Source organism: Aethalodelphis obliquidens, unplaced genomic scaffold (genome assembly GCF_003676395.1).
Source record: "Aethalodelphis obliquidens isolate GAN/ISIS:26980383/991018 unplaced genomic scaffold, ASM367639v1 scaffold43, whole genome shotgun sequence".
NCBI classification, from domain to species: domain Eukaryota; kingdom Metazoa; phylum Chordata; class Mammalia; order Artiodactyla; family Delphinidae; genus Aethalodelphis; species Aethalodelphis obliquidens.
The window spans coordinates 16,303,306-16,322,264 of record NW_020837987.1 but is presented as its reverse complement, the minus strand read 5'-3'; the positions used below and the strand labels follow the sequence as shown (position 1 = coordinate 16,322,264).

Sequence of the window (18,959 nt, the reverse complement as noted above, 5' to 3'; positions counted from 1 at the left end):
TAATAAAGCCGAAAACGTGGACACCTACTAAATGCCTTGACACTTCACTACACTCTTAAACTCTCTCAAGATCATGGATTACCTGATGTTCAGTTAGGCTTAAAAGCACACTGAAGAATTTGCCACACTCATTACATTGGCAAGGTTTCTCTCCAGTATGAATTCTTGGGCAGGTTATAAGGTATGAATTTTGACTAAACACATGTAGACAGTCATTATACTTGCAAGGTTTCTTTCCATTATAGATTACCTGGCAGTAAGAGAGGCTGCACACACAAAAACTTTACAACACTCATGATACTTGTACAGTTTCTCCCCACTGTGATTTTGCCAAAGAAATGTAAGGTGTGAATTTTCACATTTTAATTTTTTTTTCAAGTTTGAATTTTGAAGACCTTTCCACATACATTTATATGGTTTTTCTTAAGTATGGATTTTCTGATGTGTAGCAAAGGTTGAGACCTGAGTAAAGGCTTTTCCACACTCAATACATTTGCAAGGTTTCTATCCATTATGTAGTCTGTGATGAATTCGAAGACGTTGTTTGTAACGAAAGACTTTGCCACACTCATTACATTTGTAAGGTTTCTCCCCAGTATGAATTCTCTGATGACACACAAGGTTTGAATTTTTACTAAACACTTTGCCACACTCACTACATTTGTAAGGTTTCTCTCCAGTATGAATTCTCTGATGAACTGCAAGGTTTCCTTTTCGATTAAAGAGCTTGCCACACTGATTACATCTGTAAGGTTTCTCACCATTATGAATTCCCTGATGACGTGCAAGGTTTGAATTTTGACTAAAGACTCTGCCACACTCATTACATTTGTAAGGTTTTTCTCCAGTGTGAACTTGCTGATGCCTTGTAAGGGTTGGCTTCTCACGAAAGAACTTCCCACACTCATTACATCTGTAAGGTTTCACTGCAGTATGAATTTGTTGATGCCTTGTAAAGGTTCTCTTATCCCGAAAAAACTTGCCACACTCATTACATTTGTGAGGTTTCTCTCCAGTATGAGTTACCAGATGACTTGTAAGGTGTGTTTTTTGACTAAAGACACTGCCACATTCACCACATTTGTAAGGTTTCTCTCCAGTATGAATTCTCTGATGAACTGCAAGGACTGCATTCTGATTAAAGACTTTGCCACATACATCACATTTATATTGTTTAGCTTCTCTGTGGATTATCATATGTCTCCTGAGGCCTGAGGCAGAATAAATGGTCTTCCCACACACATGACATTTATAAGGCATCTCTCCAGTATGAATTCTCTGATGACTTGTAAGATGTGAATTTTGACTAAACCTCTTGCCACACTCCTTACATTTATAAGGTTTCTCTCCAGTATGAACCCTCTTATGACTTACAAGGTGTGAATTTCGACTAAAGACCTTGTCACACACATCACATTTACGCAATTTCTCTCCTGTGTGGATTCTCTGATATCTACTGAGGTTTGAGCCTTTAGGAGAGGTTTTGCCATACTTATTACATTTGTAAGCACTTGCCCTGTGTGCTTTCTGGTCTTCTGTCAGTATTGAAAGATGCATAAAATCACTCCCATGTATATTAGAAATTGTCGATTGGCCAGGAGGAGAAATTTCTTGAGATGGTGAAAATGAGGTACTATTGTTGATGCTCTTAACAGCTTGATGAAATTCATAGATTTTCTGTTTACTTTTAAACATACGCAGTTCATCCGAAAAGCTTAATGCCAGCCTATTTGAAATCGGCTTCTTTCCTGAATCCCTTCTACCATGTCGAACTCTTCTATAAGTGACATCTTCATTAGGGGATGTAGGAATATATTTGTAATTTCTTTCATCATCTCTCCACTGACAACCAAGGTCATGCATATTCTCCTGTATTTCCTGTAGGTAAAAATGCTTGATTTCACAGCTTCCATGGCTTCCCAACATCACTGTTGGGAATATTTCTCCTATGTCAGTGTTTGATTTTAGTTGTAATTTCTTGATCACGTGTATATGAGAGAGATCTACAAGATAAAAAGGACCATAGGTATACTATTCATTACACTGCATGAACAAATGTTTCATGGTGAATATATGATGTTACACCAAAAGTAATACTTTTACCAAACACAGTTATGAAACTTCTCAACCATAATGTTAAAGATTTTTAGGAACACTAAAGAATAGGATTCTTTACTAAAGAAACAGTGATTACACGTAATTCAACTTAAGTTTAGGGCAGCCTACCTGCAAACACACTGTGACAAAATATTCAGTTGGAACAACTTGTATTAGCTCTCAAAAAAAAGTTTTTCCACCATAATCACAAAGCATATACAAATTAAGACTCAACATACAAGTACCAGTAGTTTTGAAAGGAAAACTCAAAGGAGATGCAACAAGAAGTGAGCTGTGTAACTAATACTGTTATTCAGCAATCCCTCCTTCAAATGGTTTCTGAGTCATCACGGTTGCACATATTAATTTAAGTCGTATCCTGAGAAAGCTGTTCAGTGGATGAAAGGGGATCATTTTTACAGTGTGAGTAATGAGAAAGGTGGAGTGATGGCTGAAGAAATGCTGTGGAAACTGGGGAGATCAGGAGAACAACTTAAATATGGGAGCAAATGACAGTGCTTCTGTCAGCATCAAGGGACCATGTAAAGACCAGGACTGATAAGGGCCTCAGTGAAGCACAGGGAATGATAAACATGGGGTATCACTCCTTGTGACTGCATATATGTGTGAATAAAACTGTACGAGACAACTAAAAATAAGGAGGTTAAAAGAAAAGAAAAATTGGCTTAGCAAGTAACACAATACTGTTCAATTTTTAACTGTGGAAGTTATCCTATGGGTATGCGGCCAAAATGAAAGAGATTTAAAAAGAGAGCGAATAGAATATTTTAGATATAAAGCAGTTGTACATCTATTACATTATTTGCTATGTAGGATATCAAATTCAATATTCCCTGAGTCCCATTTCCATGCATATTTTCACAAAGAACAGATATAATATTCCATGAGATGTGCAAGACTGTTCTTAGCTGAAACCTGAAGGAAAAACTAGAATAAGGCCATCAAAAGGAAATGGGGGACTTCTCAGCTAGGGCACTGGTTAAGAATCCGCCTGCCAATGCAGAGGACATGGGTTCAATCCCTGGTCTGGGAAGATGCCACACGCCGCGGAGAAACTAAGCCCATGCACCACAACTATTGAGCCCGTGCTCTAGAGCCTGTGAGCCACAACTACTGAGCCCACGTGCCACAACTACTGAAGCCCACTCACCTAGAGCCTGTGCTCCACAACAAGAGAAGCCACCACGATGAGAAGCCCGCACACCACAACAAAGAGTAGCCCCTGTTCACTACAACTAGAAAAAGCCCACGCGCAACAACGAAGACCCAACAGAGTCATAAATCAATTGATTAATTACTTAATTTTAAAAAAGTAAACTAAAACTAACACCACACTGAAAGGATTATATAAAATAACATAAGGTGATATATTCTTGAAATGTAAGGTGGTTCAAGATATGTAAACTTTTGGTGTAAAACAGTACATTAACAGAATGAAACAAAAAATAAAATGACCATCTCAACTGATGCAGTAAAAACCATATAACACAAGTCTACGGGCTTTCATGATAAAAACACTCAATAAACAAAGAATTTAAAAAGCTACCACAGCACAGCGAAGGACATATATTAACTGCCGACAGCTAACATCAGGCTCACTGGTCAAAGACTGAAAGCATTCTTTCTAAATCAGAAACTGGAAGAGGATACCTGCTCTATTTCTAAAAGCTTATCCCTGGAAATCCTAGCAGGAACAAATAGGCATAAAAAGACACAGAAGTATTACAATAGAAAAACGAAACAAAGTCATGTGTTTAAAAGCAACATGATGTAATATGTAGAAAACCATGAAGATCCTGCTAAAAATCTGCTAGAAATAATGAATGAACTCAGAAAAATTACAAGATATTAAATGAACACACAAAAATCAATTGTGTTTCTATATATTAACAATGAAAAATCAAGAAAGAAATTGAGAAAACAATTCAATTTACAATAACATCAGAAAATAAAACAAGGGGACTTCCCTGGTGGCGCAGTGGTTAAGACTCCACGCTCCCAATGCAGGTGGCCCAGGTTCGATTCCTCGTCAGGGAACTAGATCCCACATGCATGCCGCAACTAAGGAGCCTGCCTGCCACAACTAAGGAGCCGGCGACCAGCAACTAAGACCTGGTGCAACCAAATAAAAAAAAATTATTTAAATAAGTAAATAAATAAAATAAAACTAAACACTTAGGCATAACCTTACAAAAGGACAGAAAGATGTGTACACCGTAAACTAAAAACATGACTAAAAATATTAGACAAGACACAAATTGATGCAAGGATATCCTAAATTCATGTATTTGAAGTCAATATTGTCAAGATGTCAATATTACCCACAGTGATCAACAGATTCAACCCACTCCCTAGTAAAATCCCAATAGCATTTCTTGAAGAAATAAATACACCCTACAGATTCATTTGGAATCTCAAAAGATGCTGAACAGCAAAATAAGCTTGAAAAGAACACAGTCATAGGTCTCACATGTCTTTACTTCAAAACTTACTCCAAACCTACACTAATCACAACACTGTGGTACAGAGATAAAGACAGAGAGACTGGTGGAATAGTACAGAGACGTCAAAAAAAATCTCTTGTACATGGTTAAATGACGTTGTACAAGGTGGTCAAGACAACTCAACGGGGGAAGGGCAGTCTATTAAAAAAAAGATGTGGAGAAAACCAGTTATCCAAATACAGAACAGTTAAGTTGGACCATTAACTTATATGATATACAAAACTAATGAAAGACCTAAACCAAAGACCAAAATGTATAAAACTGCTAGAAGTAAACATACAGGAAAAGCTTTCTGACATTGCATTCACCAATGATTTATCAGACATAACACAAAAATCACAGGTGACAAAGTAAAAGCAGCAATTTGAACCACCTCAAAGTTATAAACTACTGTGCATTAGAGCACACTCAGTAGAGTCAAAAGTAATCTACTGTATGGGAGGAAATATTTACAAATGATCTACGCCGTAGCAGAATATCAAGACTATATAAAGAATTCTATAAAGAACTAATCACCAATTCTACCATAAGGGGGCTGGCTCTTCCCCAATCAACCAACCACACATGGAAAATAGGAAACAAAACCACTAAGAGCAACATCAAATACACAGACCTGATGATTAAAGAAATAAAATCAAGACCATTTATTATGCATAGAAAAGTACCAAATGAAAGTAGCAGTGCCGTAAACAAAACAAATGATGGTTCATCATTGAAGGTATCACTCCACTTCATAAGCTGTCTCAATTTTTTTTTTTTTTGACCACGGCGTGGCTTGTGGGATCTTAGTTCCCTGACCAGGGATTGAACCCGCGCCTTCGGCAGTGAAAGTCCTAACCACTGGACCACCAGGGAATTCCCAAGCTCTCTCATTAAGACGCTGCAAAATTAAGGGTGGATGTAGAACGAACAGTGGGCACACAGGTGACAAAAAATATGGCACCAACAACAGTTTAGTCAATAGCCTAACTTGAGGATGTGAACTTGGACAATGTTATCTCTAGGAGAAATTCCTATACCATTTCTTGAGGATCAAAGGGGATGATCAGTAGTATATGTAAACAACATTGTCACAGTGCTATTGAGACATGCTTTGATAACATTCCTCAAAACCAGAAAAAGAACTGGAAAGACTTATCAATCAGGGTCTTTATTTTGCATCCTAGAACATGCTCACCCCGCTACTAACTCCTTTACAGTGGTGATTTTCTACGTAGCAGGAAATATTGCAACAATGAGGGAAAGTATTTGCCATCAAGAATTTAATGCTGGGACTTCCCTGGTGGCACAGTGGTTAAGAATCCGCCTGCCAGTGCAGGGTACACAGGTTCGAGCCCTGGTCCGGGAAGATCCCACATGCTGCAGAGCAACGAAGCCCGTGTGCCACAACTACTGAGGCTGCGCTCTAGAGCCTGTGAGCCACAGCTGCTGAAGCCTGCACACCTAGAGCCCGTGCTCCACAAGAGAAGCCACCGCAATGAGAAGCCCGTGCACTGCAACAAAGAGTAGTCCCCGCTCGCCGCAACTAGAGGAAGCCCGCGCACAGCAACGAAGACCCAACGCAGCCAAAAATAAACAAATAAAATAAATAAATTTAGTTTTAAAAAAGAATTTAATGTTACACAGTAAACCCATTCCACAGTGTCCAGCAGAAGTTGTCCATTAACTGCAGGTACATTATCACAGCAAAGAAATGGGATAAAATTTCAGACCCTGGGAGTATGTATTTCAAAATAAGTTTCACAGGCAAAATCATGCAAATGTGGGAGAATACGAAATCAGAAAGAATATATATTTCCCTACAAGGTAGAGGAAAAAACACGAGATATGGGGTTCAGATATTATGAGTCCTTGACATGGAATCATGAGCTTGACCCACAGATTCCAAGCTAGTCAGAAAGATTCATATGTTCTCCCCAGGAGGGACTAGGGATTAAAAAGAGGATCTCTCTGTCCACCGTCTTTACAGTTTTCCTAAGTAACAGTTACAGAAGACCTAATGCACCTCTCTATTACACACATCCGTGATATGTGTGGCCAAGTCAGAACAGAAGAAATGGCTGAGGGATCTAAACAAGCAGACAGGGCTTGAGACAGCTCCATGCAGGTTCTGAGGTGCCAGAGCTGAGAACTGAGCATTGAAGGGAATCAAGTCCAAAAGGAGAGCTGAGGGAGCAATAGACCCTTCTTTAAAACAACCCTCTTTGTGACTCTCAAAATCAAAGAGTAACAAGTCCACAGAAGCCAAATGGCCAAGTGATGTAGACTACGATAAAGACTTCGCCTTTGTTGCTGATGGAGCTCCTGCACCACTGGAGGATGACATGATACATTTTACATGTTGAGAGACAGTGATAACTCAGGGAGAAGAAAAATTTCCTCTCAGACTTGACAACAAATAAACTCCTGTTTTCCCAAAGTACTCTCCATCTGGGTAGACTTTCCCAAACACTACTAATGCTGTGGCTTCCTCTCTGCCCTTCTGAGATCTGATCTGTGCTCAAATTTCGATTCATTCCCACCCATTTGGTTTTTTGCTATTTTCATGTCACTCTTCACAGTCCAGAGTGCTTCCTCTTGCTCAAATATGCAAATAACACTCCCATCAAAAATAGAAATTCCTGCCTATTGAAAGAAATGTCAACTGCTGTGGCTTTTCCAGAATTCCAGCTCTCTGTTCACATGAGAGTGAGGACATTACAGATGGGTCTGGAAAAATGTTTCACAAATTCAGCCACTGCCTGCCTCCTTCTCAATGCAGAGGGAACAATGTAACATACAGATATCCAGCTCTCTACCAAGAAGTACTGAATCAAAAGCACAGGGGTAGAGCACAGGGAATGAAATATTTTAAAAGTTTCCGGTTGGGCATTAGACATACTCAAGCACTGGAAAAACTCCTGGCGTATCATGAAGTGGCTAGATCATCTGAAGAAAGGGCATGTTTAAACTCCTGATGCTAGGATTTCCTTGGGACTTCCCTGGTGGCGCAGTGGTTAAAAATCCGCTTGTCAATGCAGGGGACACGGGTTCGAGCCCTGGTCTTGGAAGATCCCACATGCCACGGAGCAACTAAGCCCATGTGCCCCAACTACTGAGCCTGCGCTCTAGAGCCCGTGAGCCACAACTGCTGAGCCCGTGTGCCACAACTACTGAAGCCCACGCACCTAGAGCCCAAGCTCTGCAACAAGAGAAGCCACCACAACAAGAAGCCCGCGCACCACAACGAAGAGAAGCCCCTGCTCACTGCAACTAGAGAAAGCCCTCGGGCAGCAACCAAGACCCAACGAAACCATAAATAAATAAATAAATAAATAAAATTGAAAAAATAAAATAAAAAAAACAACCCCAAAACTCCTGATGCTACATCACAAAACTTTTCTTGCCCGGTCAACATGACTTTGAGTTCAGTTAAGGAAGGCAGGCGATCCCCAAAGGCAAACAATGGTAAATGCAAAACTACCTTCCCAACTTTTGGAGTGAAGTTATCCTCACCTACAGAGATCAGGTTCCTGTAGGTCTCCACCATCACGTCCCTGTACAAGGCCCTCTGAGCAGGATCCAGGCATTCCCACTCTTCTGGAGAGAATTCGATGACCACATCCTTGAAGGTCAACCATGCCTTAAATAAAAAAAAAACATTTCGCCATGAGGGGCCATGAGCAGAGTTCTTATTTGCATATAAAATGAGTAGAGGTGAAAAGATCAATTAGGTTGAAGTATGTATTCTTTTTTTTAAAACATCTTTATTGGAGTATAATTGCTTTACAATGGTGTGTTAGTTTCTGCTTTATAACAAAGTGAACCAGCTATACATACACATATATCCCCATATCTCTTCCCTCGTGCATCTCCCACCCGCCCTATCCCACCCCTCTAGGTGGTCACAAAGCACCAAGCTGATCTCCCTGTGCTATGCAAAAGTATGTATTCTGAAAGTCATTTAAAGGTATTTGGAGCTACTCGTGTGTCTAATTTTAATTTCTTATGCTTTGTCATAGAGAGTACGATATCCTTCAAATAGATATAGATTTATCATTTTTGTAGGAAATACATGAAATAGATACAAATAAAAATTCAATGCCGGGTTGTCTACATGGAAGTGTTAGATATTATGTTCTACACACTGAGGGATAATTAAACCTGGAGGAGCTTGAGTGGTGTCTTCAGAGACGACAGAGTCCACAGTGGGTTTAAGGAAAGCTCAAAACCTCCTATCATGATGATAACAGCAGCAAAGACGAACACTGTTTGAACACTTGCTACGTGGTATGCATTACTCTAAATGTTTTACTTGTATTAACTTGTTATCAACAACACAGCTCATTAAAAACCTGTTCTGATACTGCAGAGGAGAAAACTGTGTCAGACACTGAGAAACTCGACTAAGGTCAAGAATCTAAGGAATCACACAGCAAGCAGCCGAACTCCGAAGGCTGGACTTTGGAAATGAAGTTTAAAACCAAAGAGTTAAGTAACACATACAGCATTAAAAGTACATTGCCAGAATCTCAGGGCTTTCCCAACACCCCTCAAATGCCACCCCACCCTCCTCTGCCCTTGGGATCCTTTAGAAGGAAAAGGAAAAAGAGGAGATGGAAGGAGAGCCCGTTTTCCTGGAGGGAGCCTTGCCCTAAGCCTCCTCATCTGACTGTAGCTTACCACAGGTCACTGCCCTTCCACGGAAGGGATGAGCACCCAGGGTGTGTGAACGGGATGGAAAATGCCAGTCTGTCTGGCAAAGGGAGGGAGAAACGGGCGGGCAGACAGGAGCTGCCTAAGAAACACGCAGTGGCTCACGTGGGACCACAGCGTCCCCTGGTGGAGCTGCTGGTGGCCAACGGTCTGGAGGGGCCTATGTCGGACCAAAGGGGCTTGGGGGCCCCGTCAGTGAGGCAGGGGCATGCTGGGAAAGGCAGTGCCAGCCCCACCAGGCTGTGTGAGGGGCAGTGAGGATGACTCCACACCAAGCACCAGGGCCCACTGCTGCCCAGCGCTCACATCAGCATGAATCTGTCTGTGGGAAGAGCTCATGGTGGTGTGTTCAAGATTCTGGGCTAGGCTGCCTGGGTTCGAGTCTCAGCCACACCACATCCCAGCTGTGTGGCCCTGGGCAAGTCTCTTAACCTCTCTCTGAACCTCAGGCTCCTCCACTGTAAAATGAGGGTAATAACTAGGATCCACTTCGTGCATGGGAATTAAACACATTAATATTCTTAAAGCCCTCAGAACAATGCTGTGTTCATACTAAGTGCTACGGAGAGGAGAAGGAGGAAGTTAAACAAACAAAATGCTCTTGGAAGCTTAAAAAAAAAAGTACATTGCCAGACAGTTCCCTGAGAAAACGTGAATGAAGTTCACGTGAACAATGTGAAACGGCCTAAAAGGCCATTACACATGTGTGCACGCACATATGCACACAAAATATTAGTAATTGTATTACTATTTAAACCATTAACATAATAGTATAGAAAATATTCAAGGCCATGGAATACATTAAAAATATAATTTCTACTGCAAACAGGTAAAATAGTTTCAGAATCATGATGACTTTTATCTAAAGCATGGAATTGTACATCCATGAATGTATGCACACACATGTCAACACTCTATCAAGTGAAATGAAAGGAGTATTATCTGGACTAATTTTCAGACAATTTTTTCATCATCATTTTTATTCATGTGCATTTCAGGATCTTCCAGACAATGAAAATGTTATCGATCGTACTCAACTGCATTTGTCCACATAATTCCATAATGGGCTACTAAAAAATAACAGTAGAGACATGAAAAAATAGAAGAATACTTTAATTCCAACCTCAATATAATAATTATATTAAAAACTATGATTTTGTCCATTTAGCCTTAGATAGGTATTAACAAAGGCAAAAGAGTTTCTTTTTTTTCCACTAATAACTTTGACTCAAAATTGGAAAAGTTATTACTATTATACATTTGCACAGATTAATAATAAAATTATCGTGAGAGTAAAATTTAAAACTTATTGGACAACTAAAAATGACAGGATTTCCCTGGTGGCACAGTGGTTGAGAGTCCGTCTGCTGATGCAGGGGACACGGGTTCATGTCCCGGTCTGAGAAGATCCCACATACCGCGGAGCGGCTGGGCCTGTGAGCCATGGCCACTGAGCCTGCGTGTCCGGAGCCTGTGCTCCGCAACGGGAGAGGCCACAACAGTGAGAGGCCCGCATACCACAAAAAAAAAAAAAAGGAAAAAAAAATTGTTATTAAGCAAGAATATTCCACCAAACATCATGATCAGAAGGAAACACTTGATTAATTCCTGCTGAAGTTACAGTGGAGTGAAGCGGGCTGGCCAGGGCTCCTGCCTTTCACCACTGTACAGTGTGCCTGAGCAGGGACCACTAGCAGAAGTAACAGGAGGAAAACAGAGAGCAAGAGACACACAGAGAGTGTGTCAGAGCTGCAACTGTGAACATTCACAAATCTAAGGACATGGAAAGGCGAAAAGTGAAAGGATGGAAAAAGATATTCAATCCTAAAGGGAGCAGGGGTGACTGCACAATATCAGACAAAATAAACTAAGGAAAAAACTAACACAAGAGACAAAATACATTATGAAATGAGAAAAGGGTAAATCTACCAAGAAGCTATAACGATTACAAGTATGTATACACCTAACATCAGAGCTCCCCCCAAAATGAAGAAGCTCTTAACAGAAATAAAATTGGAAATAGATAACAGCACAATATTAGTATCAGATTTCAATACCTGAGTTTTACCAATGCATGGAAACCAAAAGATCAATGAGGAAACAGCACTTGAACAACACTGTAGAACAACTGTACCTAACAAACATGTTCAGAACACTCCACCCAACAGCAGCAAACACATCCTTCTCAAGCACATGTGAAACATTCTCCATGACAGACCACATGCTAGACAATAAAACAAATCTTAACAAATTTATGAAGATTCAGATCATAAAAAGTATCTTCTTTAACCACAGTGAAATGATACCAGAAATAAAGATCAGAATGAAAACAGGAAAGTGCTCCAAAAGTGGAAATTAAACAGCTCATTCTTAAAGAAGCAATGGGTCAAAGAAGAAAGGACAAGGAAATTTTTTAAATATCTGAATGAAAATAAAAACAACATGCCAAAATCTATAACAGGTAGTCAAAGATGTATTAAACGGGAAGTCCACACTGCTAAATCAAACAACAACAAAGGAGAAAGATGCATACTCTGCACTACTGTTCAAGAAACTACTGAACACGTTAGCTAGAGTTCTTGAAAAACGAAAAAAAATTCAAAGTTATCCAAACTGAAAAAGAAGTAAAATTATCTTTTTTTTGTAAGGACAAGGTTTTCTATATCGAAAGCAAAAAGATTCCAAGAGAAAACTACCTCAAAAAACAACTTTAAAAAAGTTGCAGCATAAAAAGTCAGCACATGAAAATCAGCTGCATATACAATGAACAATGTCAACAGAAAATCAGAGAACAATCCTATAGAATCCTTAGGAAAAGATCAGCCAACTAGGTGCAAGACTTATACACTGAAAAGTACTAAACGTTCTAAAAAAAAGTGCATAGAGATACATGGAAACACCCTGTACTCATGGATTGGGAACTTCATATATATATATATATTTTTTGTGGTACGCGGGCCTCCCACCGCTGCGGCCTCTCCCGCCACGGAGCACAGGCTCCAGACGCGCAGGCCCAGCGGCCATGGCCCACGGGCCCAGCCGCTCCGCAGCACGCGGGACCCTCCCGGACCGGGGCACGAACCCGCGCCCCCTGCACCAGCAGGCGGACCCTCAATCACTGCGCCACCAGGGAAGCCCTGGGAACTTCATATTTTTAAAATGACCAAATTTGGGAATTCCCTGGCAGTCCAGTGGTTAGGACTCCGAGCTTCCACTGCAGGGGTCACAGGTTCAATCACTGGTTGGGGAACTAAGATCCTGCAAGCGCTGTGAAGCAGCCAAAAAAAAAAAAAAAGAAAAAGAAAAAAAAAGAACAAAATGACCAAATTACCCAAAGTGTTCTACAGATTCAACGGAATTCCTATATAAAATTTCAAAGGCAATTTTTACAGTAATAGAAAAAAATCATGCTAAAATTCATAGGGAATGTCAAGAGGCAGCGAACAGCCAAAATACTCTTGAAAAAGAAGAGGAAGGCAGTCATTTTTAGATTTTAAAACCTATTACAAAGTAATCAACATGATGTGGTACTGGCATAAACACAGATACATAAACCAATGGAACAGATTAGAAAACTCTAATAATCCTTGGAATATATGTAAAATGCATAGACAAGGGTGCCAAGACTACACAAAAGGTAGGATAGTCTCAAGAAATGGTGCTGAGAAAATACATACCTACTAGCAAAAGAATGAAGCTGGAACCTTACCTACATTAAAGGTAAAAACTTCTGTCTCAAAGGATACAATCCACAGGTAAAGTCAGCCTCTGAGGAATGGAGGTGATGAAGGTGATTTAAAGAATGTCCCACTGTCAGAGATTTAGGTTGATTTCATGGTTTAAATTCAAGGATGGAAGAAAACACCCTCTGTCACTGATGTAAGGTTCTGAACTTTCCATTCCATTCCCATTCATTAAGTCAGTGACTTGCTCCTTCAGCTTCAACTGAGTCTCTGAGTAAGTCAGAACAAATTTCCCCTTAATGCGTCTTCGCTAGAATCCACCTTGGCTGAGAGACTCGTGCACACACAGGAGAGGACCCTGGGATAAACCAAATACAGACTCGGAGCCAGGCAAAGCAAGATGACTGTCCAGAGGAAACGCAGAAGAACTGCGCTATATAAGTGATTCAAACTACCACAAAGGTATGACTCTTTCTCTGAGCCTGCCCGTGTGTGTCTATTCAGACGTACTCTTTTGCCTCCTAACAAACACTTTACTTGCTTCACTACTTTCCGTCTGTCGCAATTCGTTTCTATGAACGAATTCGGGCCAGGGGCCTTGTCAATGGCCACTGGCCCTCGTGGTCTAGGGGCTAAGATTCAGCACTCTCACTGCCACGACCTGACTTCAACCTCCACCTGGGAGCTGAGATTCTGCTTCAAGCCTCTGTAGGCCGAGGCCACCAGAGATCAGCTTTTCAACATATCCCTATCTAAATGATGTCTATTGTCTCTTTCAGGCAATTAGATAAGTGAAGTCAGGTAACTCTGCTGCCAATATAATGTCCTAAAACACAAATCTGATCAGACCACTGTTTTGTTTTTTTTTTTGGAGCAACAGGGTTTATTTCGTGCTCAGGTTAAATTTTGGCTGCAATATTCACATTTTCTTCATTCTGGAACCCAAAAGGGTAGAGCAGTCCTTATCTAGGACACCCTACTCATATCACAGAAGGATCCATGGTAGAACCACACGATGGTTCCTAAAGCTTCGGCTTGAAAAGGGCGTGGGTCACTTTTGCTCACATTTTATTGGCTTAAGCAAGTCCTCTGACCGTGCCTGATGCCCATAGAGAATTAGAAGTATAATTCTCCCATAGGACGGGGAGACAAATAATTGAGACCCATGACATAGTGTGCTAATGCGATGTTTAGGATTTTTGCATTTATATTTAGGGGTGAGATCGGCCAGCCTATAATCTTCCTTCCTCAAAGTGTCCTTGTTGTGCTCGCTTCGGCAGCACGTATACGAAAACTGGAAAGTGTCCTTGTGATCAGACCACTCTTGACTTTGATCCCTTTATTGGTTTTTCATTGTTTGGTTAAATAAATTTCTTAGCCATGAAAAAAAAAAATTCCCCCTTATCGTTCTGTTTTCCAGATTTTACCAGGTATTGTGCATATTAATACCTGACTTGCATGTGCAGCTTCTCTATCCTGGTTGACAGAAAGCAGACAGTGCATCCAGATGGGGCCTCTCAACAATCCCTGCTGCCCAGGAGCACTGACACCCCATCTCCAATCCATGGGTGTGAAATCTGAGTGGAGACGACAGAGACTGAGGGAAGGACCCAGGTGACTGTGATGTACAACTGTCAGGCAGGATACTTCAGAGTCAGGGAAGATTAATGAGTCCAAAGAAGGGCATTTCACAAGGACAGACTGTGAATCAATTGAAAATACGATTTTACCTGAGAAAGAGTCATTCCTGACTCCTCTGCTTTCCCCTTCCTCCTCTTCCTCTTAGCAGAACACAGGAAAAGGAGAAAACAAAATATTAGACTAACTGGTGAAACTAGGATTTGACTGTTAATATAAAAGATCATTGACAACTTTACCAAGTGTCCACCAAAAGTCTAAAATTATTTGTTACGTACCAAAGAGCTTTTCCAGTACAAAAGATAAAGAGGAGAAAGCAGGCAGGCCTCCAAGAAATCTGAAACACATTTTAAAAAGAAACAATTTGTGAGTATTTTCATCTAATAATTGTGGTGTCAAAGTTTTAAAAATCTGACAATATATCATGTTTAGAAAAGAATGACTTGACATGATTATAGAAGACCACCAAAGCTTGTTACAGAAATTAATGATTATTTATAGGGAAGTAGAAACTGAATGAAAATTTATTCCACGCTACAAAAAGAATTATATGTAAAGAGATGAAAAAGAAAAGAAAACCCATCACAAAAAATAAACACTTTTAATGTTCCTTTTAAAAGGTACCATGGGGCTTCCTTGGTGACACAGTGGTTGAGAGTCCGCCTGCCGATGCAGGGGACACAGGTTCAAGCCCTGATCCAGGAAGATGTCACATGCTGTGGAGCAACTAAGCTCGTGTGCCACAACTACTGAGCCTGTGGTCTAGAACCCGCGAGCCACAACTACTGAAGCCCACACGCCTAGAGCCTGTGCTCCACAACAAGAGAAGCCACCACAATGAGAAGCCCGCGCACCGCAACGAAGAGTAGCCCCCGCTCCCTGCAACTAGAGAAAGCCTGCGCACAGCAACGAAGACCCAACACGGCCAAAAATAAATTAGATACAACATTAAAGAAATAAAAAATGTTTTAAAAATATACAAAAAATAAAAGGTAGCATGTAGTGACAGATTCAATCATTTCTTGCCCCACGTGTCCTCTCCCTACTCCTCTGCCCCATGTCAGGAAAAGGGAAGGGGGTAACTCACAACTTAGTGAAGCAAATCACTGCCCCCTGGCTAAACAGGGTTTGCAAATGGAAGTTATCTTCTGATACAAATAATTACAAAATGCACATGACAGGAGTTCTGCAATTCTCATCCTCATCTGTATAATTAAAGAAAAATTAATTACATTTTAAAATAACAAATCATGTATCACGGCTTAATCATCCATATCCAAACAACTCACCATCCAACTGCAGCCAGCTCCCACCACCTACCTGCACTACAATGTGTTTCCATTTCATGAGGTTTATGTCTTCCTATTTTTTTATTTGTCTCTGTCTCTCTTCTTGTTCCCCTCTGCTCTGCTGCTGTTCCTGCCCTCCTATTTCCTCCCTCACACCTGTCCTGCCCAACTCTGCAACCTGTTCCCCCTCCTGATGCTCTTTCTCCCCAACCCTTCTGATTACCCTAAATCTCTATGTATTTCTGCCTCTTTCTTCCCCCACATGCTCCCTCTCTGCCCTTCGGGTGACACCCCTTCTGTCCCTGTTACACGCCCTTCCTCCTCCCTATCTGGCATCTCAGATGGCTGCGCTTCCTTCCTGCCCTCTCTCTCTCTCTTCCTCTTCTCTTCTAGTCACACTTTGTCCTCTTTCTCTCCCAGCACCACGTTGCTCTGTAGCCCAAGTTTCCAACTCTTTCATCCTCTCGCCCACTCTGTGTGAAGTGCCTCTCCTTTGTTACCCCCGTCCCGCCGCTGACCCAGGGCCCTGTGTTGCTCTCCCATCCCTGGAGATCCGACTTTTTAAAAATTTACTTCTTTATTTTATTCACCTATTTCAGTGCTTTATCGCTTTCATTTCCCTGTCTTTTTACAAGTCCTCAGCCACCCCCTGTATTCCCATCGATTCTCCCTCATTCTTTTCTCGTTCTCAGTTTTTTATTCCTGTCCGTCTCTGTCTCTGCTTCTCCTGATCCCCCTCGCCCACGTATTTACAGAGATGGTGACTGAATAAGATGCCCGCGTATCAAAAGAGGAAATTTTCCAGCGAGATGGACTTGGGACGGAAGAATACTGGGTGTCACACGCCTGTCCCAGGTCACTCCCCGCCCCCCACGCCGGGGGAGAGGAAGGGCTGACTACGAAGGGGAAGCCGGGAGAGCAAAAGGACCGGCCTGAGGAGACGCGAGGACAGAGAGGCGGGGAAGAAGGGGGTCCCGGAGAGGGGCCGGTTCTGAAGAATCCCAGGACCGGGGAGAGGACGCGCCCTGTCCGGGAGCGGGGCGGCAGGCGCTGCCCTCCAGGGGCCGAGAGGGCGAGGCTGCGGGGCGCGAGTCCACCTCGCGGAAGGGGACGTTACATGGGTGACATGGGTGTGGCGGGGGAGCTACTAAAGCGTTTTAAGCAGGAAAATGTAGTGAAAGGCGGTGTGTACGTGGACCGAAGGCAGAAAAGCCAAGGGCAGGGACCAGCCGCGTAGCGAATTCAAACCCAAATGAAAGATACCCGACCCGTAACGGCGACGTCTGGATTTACAGGGGTGGGAGGGCCGGGCGCTGGGATTTTAGGTCTACAGTCACTCGCAACACCCTGAGGTTTGCGTAAGGGGAGCCGGGCAGCACAAATTTACACTTCAAAGGAGACACTTACCCCCGACAGCTCGACCTTCACTCCGAGCTCCCCACTTCCGGTTCCGTAAGAAACTGAGCGGAGTTAGAGGCAGGGCTTCCGGGGGCGGGGCCTGAGCGGAGCGCTAGCGGTGAGGGGCGGGGCGAGGAGGGAGCCAGTTGTGTGAACGGAGTACGGGGTGTCGGGGAAGAGTTGGTGCTTCTCCGTAACTTGGAGTAAAAGCTTACAGTTCTGTGGGCTACTTAGGTGGGAAGCTAATGTTTCCTCCTAACAAGCTGAAACGGTTTCAGTAAAAACCTTTTTTTGCCAGCAGGTTGCTCGCATGTCGTGGTCGTGAGGCTCAAGCAATTCAGTGGTTGGAAACGTGGGTCTCCAATGGGTTGCTGCGGGGCAGTGGTTGGATCCCGGAAAATTTCCTGCAGTTAGAACTAATTTAAGCAGTTTAAGGAAACAAGAGCTAGACTGGCCTCTGTATTACACACTAGAATGAGAAATGAAAAAACACTCCCAGTGTAGAATGGGCCATTTCACAGTGACACCTTACAGAATAGATTTTCCTTTCTATTCTTCATTCAGCCAGGACTACAAACTCAACACTCTCTTGGTTCCAGACACTCAGAGACGAAACCTAGCATCTGAGGATGGAGGACTAAGGCATATGATAATTTCTGTCACTAATCATTGCTTTTAAAAATGCAATACAGGACTTCCCTGGTGGCGCAGTGGTTGGGAGTCCGCCTGCCGATGCAGGGTACACGGGTTTGTGCCCCGGTCCGGAAAGATCCCACATGCCGCGGAGCGGCTGGGCCCGTGAGCCATGGCCGCTGAGCCTGCGCGTCTGGAGCCCGTGCTCCGCAAAGGGAAAGGCCACAACAGTGAGAGGCCCGCGTACCGCGAAAAAACAAACAAACAAGCAAAAAACAAAAAAACAAAAAAAAATGCAATACTTTTTTTAAATTGTTATAAATTGCCTTGTTCTTTTTGCTAAAGTGTTTTGCCTTTATTTAAAATCACATTCCGCTCCCCCCTCCCCCAGTTTTGATACGTATTTGACTTACATCACTGTGTGAGTTTAAGTTGTACAGCATGATGTTCTGACTTACATAGATTGAAATAATTACCGAAATAAGTTTAGTAAGCATCTATTATCTCATTCTCAGGATAAAGAACAAACTCCATTCACATACTCTGTCCCTAACATCTTTTCCCTTTACTTTTCTCTGTTCTTTAGGTGGAAATACGAAATTCAAAAATTCACATTTCTTATTAAAACTATGATGGCCACTTAAAAAGTAGGTAATATTTAGAAAAACATGTGAGACTAACGTTTCGCTGAAAACGAGACAAAATCTGAAAATGAAAAGGGTTTTGTTCTCAATCGTCACCCTTCTTGGTCATCGAGCAGCCATGTTGCTACAAGCAAAGTAAAGACTAAGTGCTCATGGAGACAGAAGGGGCAAAGGACCCATCACATCACAAACTTCGCCCCCTGGACTTCCTCTTATGTGAGAATGATAAACCTCCAACTTCTTTCAGTCACCATTCTCCAGGCGTTCCTGATAAACAGGATTATTATTTTCTGATGGGTACAGAATGAAGCCTTTCAGAAAGAATCTTGAATTCAAAATTTTGTGGCTTAGGACTTC

The 18,959-nt window shown here is 42.0% G+C and overlaps 1 protein-coding gene across 2 annotated transcripts; it reads right to left on the bottom strand.

Moving 5' to 3' along the window:
* Positions 1-366: 366 nt before the first annotated feature.
* LOC113605698 (zinc finger protein 347-like) lies at positions 367-17,368 on the bottom strand. 2 transcript variants are annotated; one of them, XM_027079236.1, is made up of 6 exons: positions 17,335-17,368; positions 15,726-15,843; positions 14,917-14,975; positions 14,731-14,779; positions 8,118-8,244; positions 367-2,003 (listed from the first exon to the last, which is right to left on the bottom strand). In XM_027079236.1, exons 4-6 carry the CDS (start codon positions 14,743-14,745, stop codon positions 505-507), a joined length of 1,641 nt encoding a protein of 546 aa, XP_026935037.1. In that variant the 5' UTR covers positions 14,746-14,779; positions 14,917-14,975; positions 15,726-15,843; positions 17,335-17,368; the 3' UTR covers positions 367-504. The 2 variants fall into 2 exon arrangements, 1 of the variants encoding a protein (XP_026935037.1); XR_003427304.1 differs by lacking the exons at positions 367-2,003; positions 8,118-8,244 and adding an exon at positions 12,542-13,085 and having other exon boundaries at positions 14,731-14,781.
* Between the last annotated feature and the right edge of the window lie 1,591 nt (positions 17,369-18,959).